This window comes from Chaetura pelagica, unplaced genomic scaffold, assembly GCF_000747805.2.
Source record: "Chaetura pelagica isolate M959 unplaced genomic scaffold, ChaPel_1.0 scaffold453, whole genome shotgun sequence".
NCBI lineage: Eukaryota > Metazoa > Chordata > Aves > Apodiformes > Apodidae > Chaetura > Chaetura pelagica.
In genome coordinates this window covers 4,942,037-4,965,539 of record NW_009952879.1, presented here as the reverse complement: position 1 = coordinate 4,965,539, position 23,503 = coordinate 4,942,037, and the positions used below count along the sequence as shown (strand labels likewise).

Below are 23,503 nucleotides of genomic sequence, written 5' to 3'. Positions count from 1 at the left end.
GACTCACGTCTATGCTGAAGGTTCAAATGCCACCAGTATCACTGGGAGACAGAACTTAACAGGCATAAGAAAACTAGCCTGGCTAGCTGAGATTCTCCAGCTTTTCTGGAGCTCTGAATTCAGCAAATCCTCACTTTGACTTTAGTCTGAAATATTTCTTTCCTCTGTTTAAGCAAGTCTTAATCCCCTAGTAGGCAGCATGAGCTCAGGATGCTCACCTTGGGATCATGCCAAGGGCCTTGGGTCTCTTTCTCCTGCCCTGGACTGGCAGGGTGGATGCTTATGGACAACCTGTAGGACCAGAACTTTAAAGCTACTGCATTGTTCTGCTTGGTGCTAGGTATGCAGCATCATGACATTTTGTGCAGCACTACTGCGTGGCAAGAGACAGTGTAATTTAAGTGCTGGGAGAGAGAAATAACAGATGGGAGGAGTCAGTGAGGTGTGGAGAGGGAAGTTTGATCCCTTCAGTGGGAGGTGGGGAAAGCAAATTGTAAGAGGTCAGTTCCTAGTCCAGTTGGAAGTAATGGTGCAGGCTTAAGTTGGGCATGATTATAGTTTTTGGTAGGGGAAAGGGGAATTAGGGGAAGGCAAGTTGTCTTTCTCCTTGGCCACCACAGCAGCACTGGAGAGGGGTAGCCTGAGCCCAGCGGAGTTTTGGCAACACTGATATTCAGGCTCTCAGCTAGGAGTGTGCATCTGGGCTGACAAAACCCTGGTGGGGACCGGAGGTGGATTTTGTCAGCTTAGCTTGTGTCATTCAGTGAGGTGATGTTACTAAAATTCAACTTGCATGTGATTTCCCAAGTGGTCTGCTTCTTGATGAGGGTGAGTGGCAGGCAGATGGGACCTCAGGAGCATGCTTTGGACCTAGAGTGCTCCCAGCTGTCTGGTTATCATCTGTGCTTCCTTAACTGAGGAATTTACCACCAACCAGGGCCTGTGGGTTGATGTTGATAACAGTGTTTCAAGCACAAAGCTTGTGCTGTGGAGTCCAGGGCAGAAGTACAAATCTGCCCCTTGGGCTGATTGAAGCAATTCAGCATAAAGTTTTGCAGCTGGGTCCTGAAATGTGGATTTACATGCAATTAAGAGGTCGCTAAAATGAGCTTACACATTTTAAATAAATTTATTGTTATTTCTGAATGAAATGGTAGAAAGCAGCTTCTAGCCAGAGGCTGGAGCCTTTCACCCCAGGGTCAAGGTGGCAGGAGGAGCTGGTGAGAAGGAGACAAAGTCGGTGGTAGGTGAGGGAGTGGGGAGGAGAGGCTGAGTCACTGGTGGCTGCAAGGCTGCAGGCACGACACTTCCCAGCACTGGCAGGGAGGATGTGGGAGCACAAGGCAGGCAGATGACTCAGGCTGGGGACTGGCTGTGTCAGAAGAGATAGAGCTGGGCTTGGCATACAACCAGAAAGCACAATGGTGTCTTTGAAAAATGTAGCTGAAGGTGGCTGAATTGCAGGCATAAGTTACATTTTTCAAGGCAGAAAGAAGTGAGGAAACTTGTCGTTGAGGGATGAGCATCAGCTTTGGAGAGACAGCAACAGAGCAGGAGAATAATAGAGGCATTAGGAAAGTGGATAGTAGGAACTTGCAAAACAGGATTTTGGTAAAGAAATGGAGTTAGTTTCAAAGAGCCAAAGGCTGTATTTGGTTTTCCCCAAATCTAATCTCTGACGCAGAGCAGAAGAAAAATCCACCTCTCTTTACTTGTAGTTTGCCACAGGACAGCAATAAGGAAACCTGCACTGAGGGACAGCTCTCAAAAACATGCCAAAATTGGAATAGTGTAGCAGTGTGCTTCAGGAAGTAGGTAAGAGATTAAAAGAGAAAAAGAAAATTGAGGACTTTTAAACTTAGCTATGATGAAACTGAAATCTGTGGAATGCTTGGCTTGTGTTGCAAGGGTAGATGGGGCTCTCTGGTGTTTGCCAGTCACTTGCTTCCTGGATTCTTGGTCTATGAGACAGGGATTTCATGCAGGGCTGTGAAACACGTAGATGAATATGTTCATAGTAAGATACAGTGCAAAAGGTGGTGTGTCACATGTATGTCTGACACCAATCCAGTATTTCAGTATGGCATCCAGTATTTCAGTGTATTGTAATGGAAACACTGGTGCAAGTGAGAAGGAGATTTCTGTTGGTGGAAGGGAAGCTGGAAGCTGGAAATAAAGAACACAGAAAGAAAGCAGAGGGGTGAGCCAGGGCTCTTCAAAGCCTTAACTTCTTATGTTGCAGCTCACACCATTCCACAAAATTCTTGTGTGAACAACTCTTAGTTGTAAGCTGTGCTAGTTGTATCCAGGAGGTGGTGGGTATACCAGGAGGTGCAAACCTGAGGTACCCAAGGTGATGGGCAGACATTACCTGGAGCTGAAAGTTGAACACTGCAGCAGAAAGCAGTGTGAAGCAGGTGACCAGTAAGTGTGTAGGGTGAGCAGTCTTGGAGGCTACTTATATAATCTTAATACTTCTTCAGAAATTTCACATTGGTTTCTTCAGTTTTCTCCCTGCTAATTTGTGTTTTCTGGGGCAAGTGTACCATGTGAAGTCATCTTTGGTTGAGGGGTGTTATTTGTGTGGTAACCTGTTTTTATGGTTGACTAGTTTTTACAAAAATGGGGTTGTGTACAACCTGCCTAAAGATTTCTTTTAGCTGTCTTGGTCTGTAGGAGTTAATAATAGAATCACAGACTGGTTTGGGTTGGAAGGGATCTTAAAGATCATCTAGTTCCAACGTCCCTGCATGGGCAGGGACACCTCTCACCAGACCAGGTTGCTCAGAGCCCTATCCAGCCTGGCCTTGAATACCTCCAGGGGTGGGGCTTGCACAACCTCTCTGAGCAGCCTGTTCCAGTGTCTCTCTACCCTCACACTAAAGAATTTCCTGCTAACGTCTAATCATAATCTACCCTGTTACAGTTTAAAGCCATTCCCCCTTGTACTATTGCTACATGCCCTTGTAAAGAGTCCTCATTTAAAATAGTACAGCAAGTGGTTATAATCTCTATAGATACATTTAGCCAGACACTTCACTGGTGGAGGCTGGCAGATCAGGAGGAACAAAAGCAGCAGGACATGGCTCTGACCCAGTCAGGTCCTCAGTGACTTTTGCAGTGTGTGGGAAAAACAAACAGGAAAGCAAGAACACTCTTGTGATAAGAATCACAGAATATTAGGGGTTGGAAGGGACCTCTGAAGATCATTGAGTCCATATTGTCTTTTATAAGAATTTCCTTCCATATAGGGAGTTTCTCTACTGTGGGTAGAGATCATAATGTGTTTTTGTGGCTGAGAAGGTTTCTGTAATCACAGAAACTGAGCTTGAACTTCCCCAGATATTGCAGTATTCCTGCTGAAGTGGCAGGTATGGGCACTCATGAAATTACATTCAGACACTGCACTTTCAGTTAAAAGCCTTGTAAACCAGCTAAGCCTTGGCACTGTGGCAGGCCCTGAAAGTGCTTATCAGAAAACATGAAGTCATGTTGCTGCCTGATTCTTGAGCATAAGGCAGGAGAGATGCTTGCCCTGCACTGCAGCCAGAGGTGGCAGCAGCTGAGCTATCTTTCCTCTCTGGGATACATTTTGCTTCCAGTGTTGGGCAGTGCAAGGTTTGGTGGCTCAAATTCACCCTGTGGGTTTGCAGTCTGTGGGGTATTGCAGGTCTACCTGGCCCCTGCCACTGTTGACAGCATCTGCCAAGTGTTGGAGGTTGTTGCTGAGGGCTAAGTGGGTCACAGCCTTGCACATCATGAGCTCAGGGACTCCAGGACAGATGTAGTAGACCTCTCCAGTCTTTCTGCAGAGGGTTACCTTCTTCATGCTGAGAACAAGCAGTATTAACCCTCCAGACGAGGGGGGAACAGTGCCAGGGAGCTGGCTGCTCTGCTACAACCCTGTCACACCAAAGCATCCTTCCAGCAGCCAGGCTGTGCCCAAGCTTGGACCATGTGCATGCCTTGCAGTTACATCCTTGAGGAAGGAGTCCAGAGTGAAGTCTACAACCTGATTTTTTTTCTTTTCACTTAAAGGCAAGTAGTGAATCTGAAAATGAGAGCCCAAAAAGAAGAGGCCAGAAGCAAATGAAAAAAACGTAAGTCTCTAAGGAAAGAGTTTTGAAAGGTGGTACTTTGTCTTGTTTTGTTTTCAGGATAGTATTGGAGTGTTTGATAGGCATTGTCAGCATGGAGAGCTTGTGAAATAAATTAGTAATTCCAGTAATAATACTTTGGCTGACTGAAATTAAAGTATGAATATGGAGATGGATGCAATTTCTCAGCTTTTGTTAGTATTCTCTCACTTTGCCTGTGACAGGATCTGAACAAGTCAAGTTCCCTTTCTATTGCCAGTCTTTTACTTCTCCATCAGGTTGCTTATTCTCCTTCAGAGCTACTTAAAGTAGTTTTAGTCTCTGCTCCCCCACCTTTTTGATTAATAGAGAATAAATGACAAATTATTATTCTGGTATCTTTTATAACCCTCTGCTAAAAGAGAACTTCCATAAAGGATATTTTGGATATCTGATCATCGTAACTCAGTTCATTTATAGCCATATTTTACTGCCCTTTTCCATCTAGTAAGTACCTTCTAGTTTTTCCAAACACTAAAATGAATTGAAGGTAACTATGAGTTGCCTGATGGAGAAAGTTTACCACCTCCCTTTCTCCTGTTTCTTCTCTTTTAATTTTTCATTTAGTTGTAACCATCAACACAGGAGGGAAGGCAATAAAGCACAGGGAGGACTCTGGTAGTATGGACATCCCCTGGCTAAGGGGAATAATCCCTGTGGGTTCCCCACTTCCCCTTGGAGAGAGGAGGGACTCCTTCAAAGGGCTTTTCAGAGCTGCAGCTTTTCTCTGAATTACCCACAGAGAACCTTCTTCCTTCCATTAATGGTATGGTGTAATTTGGCTTCACACTTGTGAATTGCCTGAATTTAGGTGTCAGGTGACTTCTTGCTACATTTTCTGGGCTACAAGGAGCTCATGTAACTGTGCATGTTGTGGCTCATACTCTGGAAGTGAAAATGAGCCCTTTTCAGATTTTTCCAGCTCATTTCAGAAATGCAGAAATGGAAATGAAAAGAAATAAATGGAAGCAGTTGCCCACTCCATTGTAAGAAGTACAACTGCCACGAGCACATTTGTGGTATGTGTTAAGAGCCACTCTCACTCAAGATATACTGCCACTGTGAGCTGCAACCTAGACTGAGGTGTCTTCCTAGAAGAGAATCACACCAAGAGTGCAGTTTTGAACAACTTTGTGTAATTATGGCCTGCTAGTGTTGACCTAGATGGCTTGGATGCCTGCTTAGCCAAGTATTTGTGTTGAAATAAGATTGCCCTTCCTGACCTGCATTTCTGACCATAGAAATAAATGGAAAAGAGAGGTTTCTGGTGAAGAAGATGAAGATGGAGGTGAGCAAGGCACCAGTGGAGAAAGTGAGCCTGAACCGAAGAAAATTAAAGCAAGAAGACCTGTCCAAAGGAGGTGAGGAGTGGGTGGTTCAGGCTGTCTCTTTTTCTGCAGATGTCTTTTCTGCATGTGCTGGGGTGGAGAGGTAACCTCTATTTGTTGCTGAATTATGTGGCTCTTTTTTTTTCTGCAATATTACCCTTGTTTACAACCTAGTAAACCTTGGATCTAGTGACTCTCTCATCTACCCATTTCATGCTCCAGTGAGTGATGCAGTGGTTTCCATGGTAGTTAGAGCAAGCTCAGCTCCCTGGGAGTCTAATAATTGAGATTCATGCTTTCTTATAAACTTATTAAACTGGATGTTTATATAAACCACATTGTATTATAGCTTTTTATTCTTGTTTTTAGAACAGGGACCAAAACCAGTGTTAAAAAGCCTCACAAAGGCCAGCGTGGGAAGAAGAGAAAGAAACCAGATTCATCTGAAGATGATGATGATGACGAAGATGATGAGACCCCCAAGAGACAAACTCGACGAAGAGCAGCCAAAAATGTCAGGTATCAAGATACGTGGAGTTGGTTGATGAGAGCTGTCTGGTTAGAAGAGAGGGGGGCAACCCAAACTACCTGTCCTGGGCACTAACTCCCTGTCTGATACCCATCCAAGAGATGATGTTCTTTTGGCAAAAAGATGTTCATGCTGTGAACATCTGACTTTCTGCCATGTTTTGCCATCTGTAAATGAGGGAATATTTATCAGTCCCTCTTAGAGAAATGTGAGCAGGTTTGCATAATGTTTCTAAAGCACTTTCAGATGAGATTAAGAATTACAAATAACAGATTAAAATGAGCTGTGCCATTGCTCTAGTCCATACCATGCCATGTGTTTCCAGATTGAGAAGAGTCAAGTGCTTTTTATCACTTTGCTTTTGATCTCATTCAGTTACAAAGAAGATGATGATTTTGAGACGGATTCTGATGACCTGATAGAGATGACTGGGGAAGGAGCAGATGAACAACAAGACAACAGTGAAATTATTGAGAAAGTCTTGGACATCAGGCTTGGAAAAAAAGGAGGTGTGTAATTCTGGAAAAAGCATTTATTTCTGTTGTCAATCATGTGTACTCACTTAAGCTGTCACAATGCTTTTGCAGCTTCAAAGTGGAGCCAAGGGTTGTTCCAGCACTCTTTCCTCTGTGCCTCTTAATTAGTCTTCTCACAGCTTTTGTAAAATGTAGTATTCAAAAACTAAAAATGCCAAGTTTGTGTGCTTGGCAGCTTTCATTTAGCATTCACACATTTAAAAGATGCAGTCATTGTTCTCCAATTCTTGCTTTTTCTTTGAGATATAAAATAGATCTTCCTGTAGAGTCAGTTTTCAGCTCCACTGACAAAAGCCATAATGAAAATAAAGCCAATGTTTTGTTCTCACAGCCTTACACAAGTGTGATTGTAAAACTGAACAGTCATGAACATTTTCAAGAGGTCTTTGAATTATACTTAAAGAAAAGGCATTTATGACACAGATTTTAAATGAATCTGTTGTATGGAAACTTGTTCCCCTGTCTTACTGGGTTGCAGAATCTGTAGGATATTCTTTGTTGAGTCACAAAAGGTGTATTAGAAAAACAGCTTTCTGCTCTAATGCAGTTTATTTCCAGTGCTTGATAGAGAAGAAAGGTACCAACTTGCAGCCTAATTTCTTTTGCAGCCACTGGTGCTTCCACCACAGTGTATGCAACTGAAGCCAATGGCAACCCAAGCGCTGACTTTGATCCTGAAAAGGATGAGGGAGAAGTTCAGTACCTGATCAAATGGAAAGGCTGGTCATACATCCATAGCACATGGGAGAGTGAAGAGTCCCTGCAGCAGCAGAAAGTGAAGGGCATGAAAAAGCTAGAAAACTTCAAGAAAAAAGAGGAGGAGATCAAGCAATGGTATGCTTTACTTCAGCCAGTGATTTGGCCTTGGGCAAATCTCTTTTAGCCAGAGATTGGCAGTCATGACTGAAAACATTTGATTTTTTTCTTTCAAAGCATATTTGATCCAAAGCAAGTGTTTTCAGTGCACAACACTCATGTCTCTCTCATTTCACCTCATAGAGATGGTGGCCTTGGTGTTGAGAGAGAGAGAGGAAGAGGCCTGAAATCCACAATACTGCCACTTCCCAGGCTTAACTGGGGTAGCTGACAAGAAATAAATGGGGCACAGATTCACCTGGCCCAGGAAGTGACATGGGCTTGCAGCCTTATTAATTATGGGCTTATCTGTTTGCAAATTTTTTGTAAGTTTGTCTGGCCTCCCCAGGAGCTATAAGGGGAGCTACAGTGTGTTTCCAAAGTGAGAAAGGCAGAGCAGCTTCCATCTCTTATTTCATTGTGATTTCGAGACTATTCTTGCAGCAGAATAAGGTGCCATTTAACAAGGAGTCAGTATGAACATCTGTCATCTGAGTCTCAGTAATGATTTATAATGATAGGAAGCTATAAGAAACATGTCATATAAGCAGAAGTTTCCTTCAGGGACTTATCTGAATGACAGAACCATATAGGAAAGTAAAATTTCTCTGTGTGGTCTCCATGAACATTATGACAGAAACTGTAGAGTGGTTCTTTGGTTTGGATGTTTTTTGCATCTAGGCTGGGCAAGGTTTCACCTGAAGATGTGGAATATTTCAACTGCCAACAAGAGTTAGCTTCAGAGCTGAACAAGCAGTATCAGATAGTGGAGAGAGTAATTGGTAAGTGAACCTAACACTTTTTTAAAGGGTTGAAGTAAAATGTGGGAACTTGAATCTCTAGCGACAGCAGAATGAACATACAGCTCTCTCTTATTCTCTGCCCTCCAGTATCTCTGGGTAAAAAAAACCTGGTGTTAAGTGTATTTTAGTGTGTGAAATTTAGGAGTTTAAACAGTAGGAACCCAGAGTTGTATTTGCAAGCAATACAAATCAATCAGTCACTCTCCTTGCCTGGAGTATGGGATAATGCACTAGTTTCCAAGGAGGTGTTGAAGTTGCTGCTGCTGAAGTTCTTTGACTTCATCCCTTCAGCTGAAGCAGCAGTCCAGGCCTGGCTTTTGTGAGGACCACTTTCTGGGACCTGGTTAGGCTGCAAGGCACCTCAGGGGTTAGATTTCACATTTACATATTAAAAATAAAAACAGGACTTCCTGAGTGTTTCAGTAATATCACAGTCATGTCAGAAGTGCCAGCATCCAGTTGATTTGGGAATTGTCTTGGAGAGCAATATAACCTATTTCCAACACAATTCCTACAATCACCTGGGGTGTGTGACAGGGACAGCCTGCCTGCCCTCTCCCTCTGCTGGCTGCCTGCACTCTAAACCCTTCCTTCCCTTCTCTCTCCAAACACAGCTGTGAAGACCAGCAAGTCCACACCAGGACATTCAGATTTCCCAGGTAAAAGAACATTTGTTTTTTGTCCCTCTAAACTCTTCCTACTAGCCAAGACCTGTCTTGTGGTTGTACAAGTGGTTTGGACTGCCCCTGTGACCCACGCTTGTGGTTCAGCCACAGAACCACAGTTGCTAAGGTTTGGGCTTTATTTTTTACATATTTTGCAGCAAACAGTCGCAAAACATCCTCAAATGACCCCGAGTACCTGTGTAAGTGGATGGGGCTGCCCTATGCCGAGTGCAGCTGGGAAGATGAAGCTCTGATAAGCAAGAAATTTCAGCACTGCATTGACAGCTTCAACAACCGTAACAACTCCAAAACAATCCCTACTCGGGACTGCAAGGTTTGTTTGCTTCTTTTCTCTCCTGTTGCTGGGTTTTTCCAGGCTGGGTGATGATGCAAGCAGAGGGAATGTGAAGTTCTAATCAGGATAAATGTCAGAGAACATTTTTCTGTCCTCCCACCTGTGTTTGAATGGTTGTTTGCTGTTCTTGTATTGTACTTTAGGCAGGGATGTGAACCCCCTTTTGGTTTCATTTACTCTGCAGAGTGAGAAAACATTGTGTCCCCCTAGGGAGTGGGAGGCCTAATTAATCCTTGCAAAGTGCTTACTCCTCAGAAGGAGCTGCTACAGAAATGCAAAATTTTAGTATGAGTTGGATGAAAGAAACAGCACACCTGGGAAAAGATAGAACCTGCAAGATGCTGTTATAGTGGAGGAGAGGGACAGAGATAATGGGAGCAAAAACAAGAGGACAGAAAAAGGAAGTGGAGCTTGTTCCATCTAGTGTGCATTATGTACAACTTCATCCTTGAAGGGGCTCACAGTCCTGGTCATCAGAACCAGAGGGCAGCAGGCAAAACATAACACTGCAGAGTGGTTTTCTGAACTGCAGACAGAAGCACTGGCTAGGAAACTGCTGACACATTTTAACCAATGAAAAAACAGGCATTAGTTGCTGAATTTTCAACCTTGCTTGGTTTTCTTCAGTGGGCTTACAGCATCTTCTTTTCCAGGTATTGAAGCAGAGACCAAGGTTTGTTGCCTTGAAGAAACAGCCTTCCTACATTGGTGGGGAGAACCTGGAGCTGCGAGATTACCAGCTGGAGGGCCTCAACTGGCTCGCTCACTCATGGTGCAAGTATGTGCAGACGCCATACAAGGCTCATTTTGTCTTCTGATTTTTGTCCCAGTAGGATCTGCCCCTCTTCAACTGAGGTTCTCACCCGTTCTGCTTCTGCAGCTTGAAGGATTTCAAATGTTATCACACCCAGCTGCATTGTAGACACCCCAAGTAGGAACCATCTAGAGCATGAATTAAGAAACCTTGTGCAAAACCAAAAAGCATTTTCCCTCTCTGGGTCTGTTCACATGCTGGACTTGGCTCTTTTGTGAGCCTACTGCATAGCAACCCTGATTTTCCATTGCCTTAACTGAAAAAAGCTTTCCTGGCTCAGCATGCTTACACACTTGTTGAAGTCTTTGAGAAATGTCTTTTTAAAATTAGGCTGCTGACTCCTCTCTCCCTTTGCCTTTGTCCTTGATTGCCAGTTTGGAGTGATCATAGTCTGCTCATTTTTGCAAGGTACAGGCAGTGTACAGTCTGGATGTCCCTGGGATCCTTTTGGAAGTGTTCAGAAACATGTTTTTGCGCTGCCCCCTTTCTGTCCCTGTCGTGGATTGCTGTTCCTGTGGGCGTACAGTAAATTAGTAGTGGTGGAAACACACACTCAGGATTTATGTTTGTTCTTTCTTAGGAACAACAGCGTGATCCTGGCTGATGAAATGGGCCTGGGCAAGACAATTCAGACAATATCATTCCTGTCTTACCTCTTCCATCAGCACCAGCTGTATGGTCCTTTCCTGGTGGTGGTGCCCTTGTCCACTCTCACCTCATGGCAGCGAGAGTTTGATGTGTGGGCACCTGAGATAAATGTGGTGGTTTACATCGGAGACCTCATGAGCAGGAACATGGTGTGTAATCAGGGAGCAAAGGCTGTGGGGCTGGGTAGAAATGCTGGGTGCAAAGCAGCAGCTTCTGTGACACAGTGACACATGTTCTGCTGGAGGGGCTGATGGATGGTAGTGGAGGTACTGCAGGCAGCTAGAACTGCTGCAGCTGAGCACTTGGATGTTTCCCTTCCTTGCCCTTAGACATTAGGAGGAAATTCTTCCCTATGAGGGTGGTGAGACCCTGAAACAGGTTGCCCAGGGAAGCTGTGGCTGGCACCATCCCTATAAGTGTTCAAAGCCAGGTTGGATGGGGCTCTGAGCAACCTGGTCTGGTGGGAGGTGTCCCTGCCAACGCAGGGGGGTTGGATCTAGATGATCTTTAAAGTCTCTTCCAACCCAAACCATTCTATGATTCTGTGTCACAACAACAAGTTATTTGACTTCGTTTTTTCACCTGTGCAAGGGCACAGGTTGAACCATATGTGCGCTAAAACAAGCTGCTCCTGGGGCACCCTGAGCTCATCAAAAGACACCTTGAACAACAGGGTTTTGAGCTTGATTGGAGGCTCTGGCTATAGCTGCAGTAAAACAATGATTGTTAACTCTTCAGTTTCAATAACACTGGTTGAAGTTAACATTTGGCTATAGCTGCAGTAAAACAATGATTGTTAACAATTTCAATAACACTGGTTGAAGTTAACATTTATCTCCTCTTGCAGATACGTGAATATGAGTGGATCCACTCTCAGTCTAAAAGGTTGAAGTTCAATGCACTTATCACAACCTATGAGATCCTTCTCAAGGATAAGGTGAGTAGTGGGCCAAGGATGTTTTTATTTAGACTTTCTCCTGCTTGCAGAGGGGGAAGCCAGCCCCCAACTTGTGGGTTTCACCTCTTTCCTCTGTGGTGATGGAGAACATATAGCTACTGCTTGCTTTTGCTTGCCAGTAATGCAGAAGGACTGTAGGACACTTGTTATAGTGTCTTCACTCTTGTACTGCACAGTCGTGTTACTATTTTCACTTGTAAGACACCAGGCAGGGCAGTAGGAGGAATTTCACATGGTTTAATTTAGGCTAGCTATGAGGACAAAACATGACAGTGAACCACTGGCCACAGTGTTAACAATTTTTACACTGCAGAGAAATCTTTCTGCTTAGGAAATGCTCATTAGCCCTGTCAGTACATCACCAAGTCCTAGCAGAAAAAAAGAAACTTAATGCCAAAAAAAACTCTCAGGTGACCTTGACTTATAGGCTTGTTCATCTGCTCTCCTGTGGCTGCTCCAGTGGGGCTAGTCCTGTAGCAGAGCCCCAGAATCATGGAGAAAGGGAGGAGTTAGGGGGCTAGGGGAGGACTCTGCTTTCTGGGTGAAGCAGAGGTGGATTTAAGTAGATGTATTTGCTGAAAGAAATTTCAGATATGGCAGGAACACCATACAGCATGGCTAATTTTCACCTTTCCTTTCTGGTGGGGGCAAAAGTAGTTTAGACATCTTGGTCCCAAGGTTCTGTTAACAAGACACTTGTGAGCCCAGCTCCTTTGGTGGTGGGTCCAGCACCGGGGCTGAGGTGGGACATCCTGGAAGGCTTTCTGGCCATGGAGAGAGAGGCATGTGCAAGGTGGTGGGGCTTGTCTGACCCAGCATCTCCTTGGGGCCTGTTGTTTTTTTCTTCTTTTCCTCCAGGCTGTTTTGGGAAGTATTAACTGGGCCTTTCTAGGCGTGGATGAAGCCCATCGGTTGAAAAATGATGATTCTCTGCTGTACAAAACATTGATTGATTTCAAGTCCAACCACAGGCTGCTGATCACTGGCACTCCACTGCAAAATTCACTGAAAGAACTTTGGTCCCTACTGCATTTCATCATGCCAGAAAAGTACGTATCCTTTTGCTCCTTCAAAATATACCTCTCTGTCCATTCTTGTCTATTAAATAGGCTCAGGGGAGTGCAGAAGGGCAGAAATCCCTGATTTAAACTCGGTGGAGTTAGAGCAATGAAAGGGGAACAAACACTGGTGGGGAAAATTGGAGATCAAATTACTAATACAAGTAGTATTTCTGGCAGCAAATTGAATGGGGAGACCTAATACATATCTTTCAAATCTGTCTGCTGTCCTAGAAGCATCTCTAAAAACCTAAATGTGTTCTAAGCAATCATCTCAACCATTCCTGAGGTTTCCAGTACATTGTGGTTCAGCCACCCTTGCCAACCATTTTATGGCAGTCTTTAGGAACTTTGCTCCAGAATGGTGCTGTCTGGCTGATGGTTTGCCTGTCCATATTATAACAAGTGAATGGGCTAAGATAAGCCCCACAACTCATCAAAATTATATTTGACTGCAAAAGGAGCTGTCCCCCAAATGATTTTTGTTGGATCACAGAAAGAGTGATGGAAAGATTCAAAATTTCCCAAGTGGAGAGGAGCAGATCTCCACATTGCAAAGGAGCTGTTGGAGGAAGCAGCAATCAAAAAAACAGCCCCTTCAGAGCAGTGTAAAACAGTCTAGTTGTCAAAACCCTGATGAAGGCACTATGGAAAGTTCAGAAACATGGTAAATGCCAGCAGCACACAACAGAGCAGCATACTGGAAAACCTGGAGTTTTGGGTCCTGGGAGTCAGTGTGGAGCTCAAAGATGAGATGTTAAGGAAGGCATCTAAGCCCAGAGAGTTTCCAGCTTTGCCACTAGTCTGTTCAGTTGGCCAGAGCAGGGTGAACCTTTCATCCCTCACTGTATCTCCATTAAATTGATGACCTGACTTGTGCAGCAGGAGCACATCTGATAGATGCTGTTTAGTGTGAAAAGACGAGGTATTCTGACCCCTCCCTGCTCCATGTTTCTGTTGCTAGGTTTGAGTTCTGGGAGGATTTTGAAGAGGATCATGGGAAAGGTAGAGAGAATGGCTACCAGAGCCTTCACAAAGTCTTGGAGCCATTTCTCCTACGCAGAGTCAAGAAGGATGTGGAGAAATCTTTGCCAGCCAAGGTGGAGCAGATCCTCAGGGTGGAAATGTCTGCTTTGCAGAAGCAGTATTACAAGTGAGTCATTTATTAAGTTACTGGGAGTGCCAGTAGAAATGGTTACATCTTTCTATGTGGGAATATGCTTCAGTATATTGTGTCCTTCAGGATATGATGTGACAGCCATCCCCTGTAGTACCAGGAGCTTCATGGTAGGAATCTGAGGTAGGGGTGGGTGGTATCTTTTCCTCTAAAAAGCATCTTCAAGCTTCTGGAGTTGCTTTTTCAGAGTGATGCAATTCAACTGGCCAGCTTTGCAGGACAGGGGTTATGTCCTTCTAAGAGGAATCAAGCTCCCCACGAAACTGTGGTGCTGTCTAAGTCCAGCTGTAATAATATCAAGAGGAAATTAAGATCAGGGTTTCTAGTGAGGAAACAGCAGTATTCTGTAGAAGAAGTGAAGAGAGGTGAAGAGTAGACTGATGCCTGAACAAGATGTTCCTGAAGGGTTTTTTTCTTCCCAGGCCACTGTGTGCTCAGTCTGCACTGTGAAACTATCTGGACTTCTTATTTTCCTGTCTGCAGGTGGATTTTGACAAGAAACTACAAAGCTCTTTCAAAGGGAACCAGGGGTAGCACGTCTGGTTTCCTGAACATTGTGATGGAGTTGAAGAAGTGCTGCAACCACTGCTATCTTATCAAACCTCCTGAGGAAAATGAGAGAGAGAATGGCCTTGAGACCCTGCAGGTGGGCAGTGCCTTTGGTTGCCACTGTTTTTCCTTTCCCATGTCTCCTGTCTTCCCACCCAGATAAGATCTGGTGAAGCTTTAGCTTCTGCTGCTTCTCCAATAGAAGTAGTCCTCACAACTGAGCCACTGAATCTCCTGCCCTCTGCTTCCACTGTAGGCAATGTTTTGTGGCCATCTAGCATGAGAGTTCATGCAATATAAGATCTATCTTGGATACTTCATTTTGTGTGGCCTCTGCTGTGTAAATCCAGGTTATTTGATTAGAGGGGTACAGGAGAAGCATGGCCCCAAAAGAATCTGATCTCTGCATGTCTGTGTTATGTAGATAAGGGTGAGGTTGGAAAGCATCAGCTGGAATGATGGTTATTTCTTCAGTCTCTGGTCAGGAGCAGTGGAAAGCTAATTCTCTTGGACAAGCTGCTGACCAGGCTGCGGGAGAGAGGCAACAGAGTGCTGATCTTCTCCCAGATGGTGAGGATGCTGGACATCCTGGCAGAGTACCTGACGATCAAACACTACCCTTTTCAGGTGAGAAACAGCAGCATGGACAACAGTGGGGTTCATTGAAAATCCAAGAAATAGTGAAGGGATCCTGGGTAGTGGGAGGCACTGAGCTTCCGAGGGACTGGGACTACAGGTTGCACTTACTGAAATCCACTGGAGGGAAGTGGAAAGTCCCTTCATTTCAGTGTGGCCCCATCTCTGCAAAACACCTCCTCTGACTGGCCCCTGCTTTGGCCTTCGTCCTGTGGTAAACCCTGAGGAGAGGACAGCAAACCCAGAGACCCTGGCTGGGAGCCTGTAACAGGAGCTGCAGTGTCACCCGCTGTGTGACTGTTCCCTGAGCACACCCGCCCTCCTGCTCTCGCAACACCACCAGCTCAGACAGTGCAGTTATTTTTGATTATGATTAAATGCTGCAGGCAAGGCAAGGTCTAGAGAGCTCCCAGAACACAGGGGCAGCAGTTCCTCAGGGCTCCTTTACCCTCTTTTATCATTATTGTTGTTTTTCCCAGCGCTTGGACGGCTCGATCAAAGGCGAGATCCGGAAGCAGGCCCTGGACCACTTCAACGCTGACGGCTCTGAGGTACCACAGCTGGGGCTGTCCTGCCTCAGGAGGGGCTGGGTGGGCTGCCCGAGTTCGTGGCTGAGCTACAGGCTGTGCCTGCCAAGAGGGGGATTAGTTCAGTTTATTTCTTTTTACAGAACCCCAGGTACTTTTAAAGACATAGCAGTATCTTTTAAAGATACAGCAGGTTTTGCAACAAGCCATATTGCTCATTTTAAGTCTCCCACATCCAAAGAGCAGGGCTGCAGGTCACATCTCCAGAATGTCCTGGTGAGGCTGAGAAGAGCTGGAATTTAGCAGTTCTCTCCCCATGGTCTGGGGAATGTGACGGTTGCTAAATCATTCCTCCAGTCTGAAGTTGGTTTTGGATATGAAATGGCAGAGGCAGAAGTGTGATTTTAAGTGTTGGCAGGCAGTGGAGTCTGGTGTTGGAGCTGAAAGTCTCAGCATAATAGGAGAAGGCATCTTAAGCCTCTGGTCTGGGCTTGCTGACTCACGGTGACTGCTGCAAGGCACTTGTTTTGTGCCACAGCCAGCCCAGCCATGAGAAACACCTTTCCTCACTCCAGAAGCCTGGACTGGAGGGGCATTCTCAGATGCCACAGGAGATAGAGTTAGGTGCTTTATGGCTGTGGGAAAGATAATACAAGTGAGAAGGAGACAGCAGTGTGGGTGGGAAAGGAGCAGGACTGCCCTTTCTCCTCTTAAGGGGGCATCCACGAAGCTCAGGCATCCTGGCTCTATCCTGGGACTCTGTGCCCTTGGCAGGGACTCAAACGCTGTGTTAGTTGCTGATCTCACCCCCAGCAGGCTTCAGGCAACAAAAAGCACGTGTTTGTCTGCAGCCTTTGTAGGACTGGTGGGCAGCATGGTCTGACCTTCAGACGTGGCTTCAGGGTGCCCTTGCCCTAGCGGGAATGCCCTTTCCCCTCTTAAGGGGGCATCCACGAAGCTCAGGCATCCTGGCTCTATCCTGGGACTCTGTGCCCTTGGCAGGGACTCAAACGCTGTGTTAGTTGCTGATCTCACCCCCAGCAGGCTTCAGGCAACAAAAAGCACGTGTTTGTCTGCAGCCTTTGTAGGACTGGTGGGCAGCATGGTCTGACCTTCAGACGTGGCTTCAGGGTGCCCTTGCCCTGAGCTGTTTGTGTTGCTCTCCGGTAACAATACAAGCTGGGCCCTTCCTGGGATAATACTTCTTTCACCCCTGGCAACAGTGTCTCACCTTGTGCCTCAGCTTACAGACCAGTGGTACTTCACCTGCCTGAACAGGGTATGTGGGAAGGAAATCCCTTGCCTGCTTTCTTAAGAAGTACAAGTGCAAGAGAGCTCTCCCTGGTTTTTTTGCATAGCTTTGAAGTCACCATTGCTATTTTATGTCCACAGTTACAGGCTAGCTAACTCCTGGATGCTTTTTTTCTTTTCCTCAGGACTTCTGTTTCTTGTTGTCAACACGAGCTGGAGGGCTGGGAATTAATTTGGCCTCTGCTGATACTGTTGTTATCTTTGACTCGGACTGGAATCCCCAAAATGATCTTCAGGCTCAGGCTCGGGCTCACCGGATTGGGCAAAAGAAACAGGTTGGAAGAGTTACCTGGGTCATCTTCTCCGTGGTTTCAGTGTGGGCATCTAAATGGGCTCCCACCTCACCAGAGCTTCTAGTCTTTTTGCCCTGAGTCCTGACTCCAGAGAGTTCTGCCAACTCAAGGGAAGGTCATTTAGAAACCAGGAAGCAAAGAATCAGCCCTGATTTGCCAGATGCCAAGTCTTTCTTTTGGCTTTGGATCCTGGCATGGTTCAAAAACAAGAACCCAACCTGTGGCAGAATTCTCAGCCTAGTGGACCTCTTTTCTTTCTTGCCCTCAAAAACTTGGAAAGTAGAACATCCACCTTTTACTAGGCCTTTATTGGATAGGTGAAAAGTTTGATGCTAGTTTGGATTTAAAGTGATTGTTTCAGAAGATTTTTACTCTGTGCTAAGTCACACTGCAGGGTCTGTCTTAACCAGCCTGATTTGAGCAGATCCACCTGAGATATGAAAAGGATGTGATAATTTTTATTCTGAAAAGAAACATCTATGCGTGAAGGGACCATGTTAGTGGAACCACTGAGGGATGCACTGCTGTGTCAGCAGAGCATGTTCAGGTCCAGGAAACAGCTCTGTTCTTTTCTTGCTCTTCAGGTGAATATTTACCGCCTGGTCACAAAGGGTACGGTAGAGGAGGAGATCATTGAGAGGGCCAAGAAGAAGATGGTGCTGGACCATCTGGTGATCCAGCGCATGGACACCACCGGCCGGACTGTTCTGGACAACAACTCTGGACGATCCAAGTAAGTGATTGTGTGAGGAGGCAGAGAGATCTGGTACAGCATGTGGCATAACCAGCTTCACCTGATGGTATCTCACAGTGTTTGTGTGATAGGGTAGAAGGCAGGAGGCTAACAGGTAGTGGCAGCTTCCATGGGTTTGGCCTATGCAACCATTCATTGGGACATGCAGGATAAAGATGATCAGAAATTAAAAAAACTACTTTTAATACATTACCTGTTTTTACCTTCTATCTTTCTTCAAGAGATCACCATGGCCAGAGGGAATCTGGTGGTGGCAGTGTGGCAGTGACAGACTGTCCTCATTTCCCCCAGTAGGCTGAGCTTGTTCCCTTTACAGTAGTTGCCTGTGCGAGAGCAAGAAAGAGGTGAATAAAAAACCTTTCTATAGTGCTGGGTAGAAAACTTACTTCAATGAAGAAAAACTTTGGTATGGTTTTGTGCTGTAGCAGTGCTGACTTACCAGCTCAATACACATTTTTTTCTTTGTTCTTGCAGCTCAAATCCTTTCAACAAAGAGGAGCTTACAGCTATTCTGAAGTTTGGAGCTGAAGATCTCTTCAAGGAACTCGAAGGGGAAGAGTCAGAGCCTCAGGTAGTTTGAAATTGAAATCACCTACCTGTCTCTTGTCCTCTGCAGGTCTGCATGGGGGGTTGTGTGTGTTTGTTTCCTCTTTGTACTTGCCCTGTGCCTGAGAGCCGGTTGGTGAATAGGACACATGTGGGTCCAGAGAAGCTGGAGGAGGAGGGCTCTGGGGCTGGGGGATCAGGGCATTGAGGAGAGCCCTGTTGTTTGGGCTTAAATAGTAATGATCACCAGGAGAGTCCCTTGGCTCCTGAGGGTTCATTACCTTGTTATACCTCAGTCTGCTGAAAGCTTCTCTCGCTGCCTCCTCTGAGCACTTCTTCAGCATCCTTTGATGGCAGTTCTTGTAGAGAGGCAGGAGACAGAACAGTGAAGTTGAACAGGTCATGCTCTCCTGCCTCAGCACAGCATTGCCTGACAGTTTAGCATTGAGTGCTCTAGCCATTTCTCTTAATGGCCTGAGTAGCAGAGCTTTTCCTGAGGGCAGCAGTCCACAGTTCATACATCTCACTGTCTGGGAATTTTCCCTGCTGCCCACCCTTGATGTTCCTTCTGTCCTATCACCCTTATTTATAAGTTAATCCCTTCACTTTGTGATGACACCCTGCAGGTATTTGCACTTTATTTAGCTCCTATCAGCACAGTTAGCTATTGCACCTCACCAGTGTGTTCTCCAAGCCTTTCATTTCCTGCTGTGCTCAGCACCCTCTGCTTTATCTCTCCTTTTTTCTGACTGGCAGGAGATGGACATCGATGAGATTTTGCGTCTGGCTGAAACACGAGAGAATGAAGTGTCCACCAGTGCCACTGATGAGCTCCTCTCCCAATTCAAGGTATGGCCCCCCCAGCTTTATAATGGGGTGTGGGAACGTGGCTCCCCACATCGTACCGCAGTGGTAAGGTCAGTAACAGACCACACAACTTAAGGCCTGGTGAGAGGTCACCTGTGCAGAGCGGTTTGCTATAGGGTTGTCTGGGGCTGGTAGCTGAGGGGTGATGTAGGTATTCATTTCAAATACGTGGTTTTGAAGGCTGTGAATAAAATGCAGAATTGACCAAATTTGGAAACAAACCCGATAACTTAGAGACTCAGCAGTGCTTCTTAAACTGCACGTACTTCCACAAAAGCTGTTAGCCCAAAGACATGGCTAGGAACTAGGAATGCAGTGACATAGCGATCAGTTATAAAGTAGTTGTGGAAATGCTGGCAAAATTCCTATGGGGAAGGAGTTGAGGCTTAACAGACAGCTCTGGGGTATTCCTGCCAGGGGAGGGAATTTCTAAAAATGTTCTTTGCTTATAAAGGTGGCCAACTTTGCAACCATGGAGGAGGAAGAGACAGAGCTGGATGAGCGGTCCCAGAAGGACTGGGACGACATCATTCCAGAGGAACAGAGGAAAAAGGTGGAGGAGGAAGAAAGGCAGAAAGAATTGGAGGAAATCTACATGCTGCCTCGAATCCGGAGTTCAACTAAAAAGGTACAATCTGTCTCAAGGAGCTGAGATGCAAGAGCTGGCAAAGGCAAGACCCAAGGGAAGCCTTCTTGCCATCTGAGTGCTTCTTTCCATCCTCCAGAGTTGGGTAGGAGTAGAGCACAGAGGTAGCACATTGACCTCTTTTTGGCATCAGGCATCGGGCTCACGGTTTCCAAGGCAGTGTGAAGGCCCACATTGGATTTGGTACAAGTCATCTTTGGCAGTCAAAATAAAGAGAACCTGAAGTGAGCACAGAATGAAACTTCCAATTGTATAATGCAGATTTTACTGCAGTTTATGCCACTTTCTGGCTGTTTCTCTTCCTTGGGCTCTCTAGCTCCCTGGGCTGCTCTTGCCTCAATGTGGCCTTTGCAGGCAAAAGAGATGGTGTCTTCCCAAGTTCTTTTTTAGGTGACAGGATCTACCCTAATCTAACAGAAAGCAGAGTATGCAAGGAGACTTTTCTTGGATATGGGACTTTAAGGGGTTATGAACTGTTCTCTGGGTTGAGCTGGGGAAAAACATTAAAGTGAATGTTAAAGTGAATCATCATATTGGATGATTGCAGATTAATTTCTGAGTTGTCCTGATTTTCCAAACAGCCTAAGGGACTGTGGCACAAACCCGTGGTAATCAATGTGTTTTAATGTATCTTATACCTTAGTAAATCAAAATGCAATTGTGAAACTGCTGGCTGGAAGGCTCTACAGAGAAGATGAGCACCAGAGCCATAACTAGCTGGAAGTGCAAGGATATGCAGCCTCTTTGGGCTTCTGCTTTTTCAGGAAGAGATGAGGAAGTGTTTTATAGTCTGAACATGAAATAGTGCCACTGCATCAGAGGCTTGGAAAAGGTAGGCATATTAACTGTTGTTAACTGTACTGCTGTTTTTCTGGTACATACAGGCTCAGACAAATGACAGTGAATCAGATGCAGAAACTAAGAGGAGGCTTCAGAGATCATCTGGATCAGAAAGTGAGACTGATGATACCGATGATGAGAAGAGACCAAAGCGCAGGGGGCGTCCTCGGAGCGTGAGAAAAGACACTGTGGAAGGATTTACTGATGCTGAAATCAGGAGGTCAGTGCTGAGCACCAGAGACAGTCCAGAAAACAGAGAAATCCCATGCAGGTGGAGAAAACCCCAGATCAATCCAGGAGGTGTTCATCTGCAGCCCACCAGTGGTTTAGGTGGAGCTGGTTCATTTGGGCAGCTTCTGCATCTTTATGTAATTCAGTTTGTTCCCAGCTGATGACCTGAACATTCCTGTCTATGCAAAAGTGACTGGATTTTCTTCAGTCAGGCTTTATTGAAGCTGGTACCTTCCTGAAATTAATTGTTGTTGTAACTGACCTTACTAGGGCAAGTGGATTGAGCTAAATCCATATGACACGAGGTCTTGGGTGCCATGAGACCGAGAGCTGGAGAAGCCAAGGACTCTGGCCTCTCTGATATTTTTCTGGCAGTGGTCCTGCTGATTTAAGCTTTAAGTGAAAGGCAAAGCTCTGGCAAAATAACCCTGTGAAAAGCACTGGTTGTCCTGTTGATCCCAGCAGTTATGTGTCCTCTTCTGCACTGTGTCCTTGGAAGTCATCTGGGAGCTGAATTCCAGAGCATTATTTTCTGCTTTATTTTCTAATACTTGAACCTTTCACAAAGAGCTTTGTCCTGTGACTTGGTGCAGATGTTCAGCCAAAGATGGAACAGAAGAGGTTGTGAGTTTTCCTTGACTCACCATCTCTGAGTTGATGTATTTTTAAACAGGAGATGTTCAGAATTTTTGGATTGTGGTAGCTGCCCATATCCAGCCCTGAAACCATGGAGAAGGAAAGGGGTGTTGTGATGTGAACTATAGCAACCATTTAGGTTATTGTGATGTAGTAGAAAGAGGCTGAAAGAGCACAAGGTGAAAAAAAAGAAGGGGAAAAAATAACTAATTTAAAAAACCATCTGTAGTTGAAGCCACTGGGTCTACTCCCAGCACAAGGCACTGCCCAGTTGCAGCAACAGTGTCTGACTCTTGCCCTGAAGTTCTGTGTTAATCATGGCAGTGATTTTCATAATAAAAATAGGACACAAAAATAAATACCAGTCCTTGTCTACAAACCTCTGTGATGGATTGCACCACGTTTGGCTTTTCTCTGATGGATTGTTACCCTTATAGTCTGAGCGTTAAAATTGCTAATGACATTGATTTAGTGCCTCTTTTCTTCTTGGAAAAATGAAGTTAATAATTACCAACATGGTGTGAGCCAATGCTTTCTTTCATTATTTTTTTTTACACTACAGTTATGAGACTCCTCTTTCTTCCCTTCAGCTGTCAAACATCCAGTAATCATCATAAAGTTGTGTTCTTCTCCAGCCAAGGTCACAAAACTCTCTGTGGGGTCTAATGGATTAGTCTTCCCAATCCTAAGTGATGCTTAGCTAATTAGTGTGGAATGCAATGTTGATAATGTGGCAGGTTGTAATTAATATATTCAAGTGTATTTTTGATATTCAACCTACTTTTTATGGCAGCTGGTTTAGTTTTTGGTTTTGTTTTTTTTGCTTAGGTTTATCAAGGCTTACAAGAAGTTTGGACTCCCTCTTGAACGGTAAGTCCCAGCCTGGCCCTGCTCCTGGGGGTGATCACAGGGATGGATGTTGTGTTTCCAAGCATGGCCATGCCCACCTTGCTGTGGGTGTTTGGTACAGCCTCCATGGACAGCACAAGCCTCACTGGGGTGTGATCAGTAACCTGGGCACTGCCATCGATCTCTCATGTCTCAGTTGATGGGCACTGCTGAAGGCTGGCCAAAAAGCAGCTGGAGCAGCAGTGGCACTGGGCTGTGTACACAGCATCATCCTGCTGGCAGGGTCTGGCTCTTGGGGTATTTTCACTCTGCCTAGAAAGGAGAGGGAGCAGCTGCCCGAACAGCAAATGCTACTCAAAATGCTTGCCAAGCTTTTATCTGCATGTTAGTTTCCCGACTGAATTCAGAGCATCTTTCTCTCACCATATTCCTCTGGAAGGGAAGGGGGGACCATGCCCAAGGGGTCTGCAGAGCCCTACAAGAGTGCTGTGCCCCTGTGTGAGGAAGGGAGATGGGTGCATGTGCTGGCTCTGGAAGGCCCTTGCTGAGGTCTCAGAGCTGAGGCAGGGATCCCTGCATACACTGCCTGAGAAATGACTGTTTTTTCAGCTGGTTGTACTCTCTGTTGTGAAACAGAAGGCTTGTGTATGAGCCTTGACATTACTGACTTCAGCCAAGCAAAAAGGACAGCAGATGGCAGCTTTTTGACCATCAAATGGAGTTAATACGGAACTGGGAAAGCATAAAGGAACACTGTAGAGTCACAGAGGGTGCCTGTTATGCCCAAGAAGGACAGTTCTCACCTTTGCTTTAATACTAAAAAACGCAAAGGATTGGATCAGTTACACTGCATCTGCACTGTACTGCATCTGTAAGACCTAAAAAAAGACCAAAAAGACTTAAAGTGACAAAAAGACTGGGTTGTTTCCTGCACAAACTCAACTCCTGCAGGTTTC

General features: G+C 45.4%; 1 protein-coding gene across 1 annotated transcript in view; it reads left to right on the top strand.

The window, feature by feature from the left end:
* Positions 1-23,503, top strand: part of CHD2 (chromodomain helicase DNA binding protein 2) — a 55,371-nt gene that overhangs the window by 22,533 nt on the left and 9,335 nt on the right. The window contains 23 exon segments of the mRNA XM_009995348.1: positions 4,039-4,132; positions 5,410-5,497; positions 5,834-5,983; positions 6,369-6,502; positions 7,138-7,363; positions 8,066-8,166; positions 8,802-8,846; positions 9,011-9,186; positions 9,861-9,985; positions 10,602-10,818; positions 11,517-11,606; positions 12,486-12,676; positions 13,650-13,838; positions 14,346-14,508; positions 14,886-15,038; positions 15,527-15,598; positions 17,011-17,160; positions 17,763-17,911; positions 18,407-18,503; positions 19,235-19,327; positions 19,800-19,973; positions 20,876-21,051; positions 22,527-22,568. Of these exon segments, the coding sequence (XP_009993650.1) occupies positions 4,039-4,132; positions 5,410-5,497; positions 5,834-5,983; positions 6,369-6,502; positions 7,138-7,363; positions 8,066-8,166; positions 8,802-8,846; positions 9,011-9,186; positions 9,861-9,985; positions 10,602-10,818; positions 11,517-11,606; positions 12,486-12,676; positions 13,650-13,838; positions 14,346-14,508; positions 14,886-15,038; positions 15,527-15,598; positions 17,011-17,160; positions 17,763-17,911; positions 18,407-18,503; positions 19,235-19,327; positions 19,800-19,973; positions 20,876-21,051; positions 22,527-22,568 (3,095 nt within the window).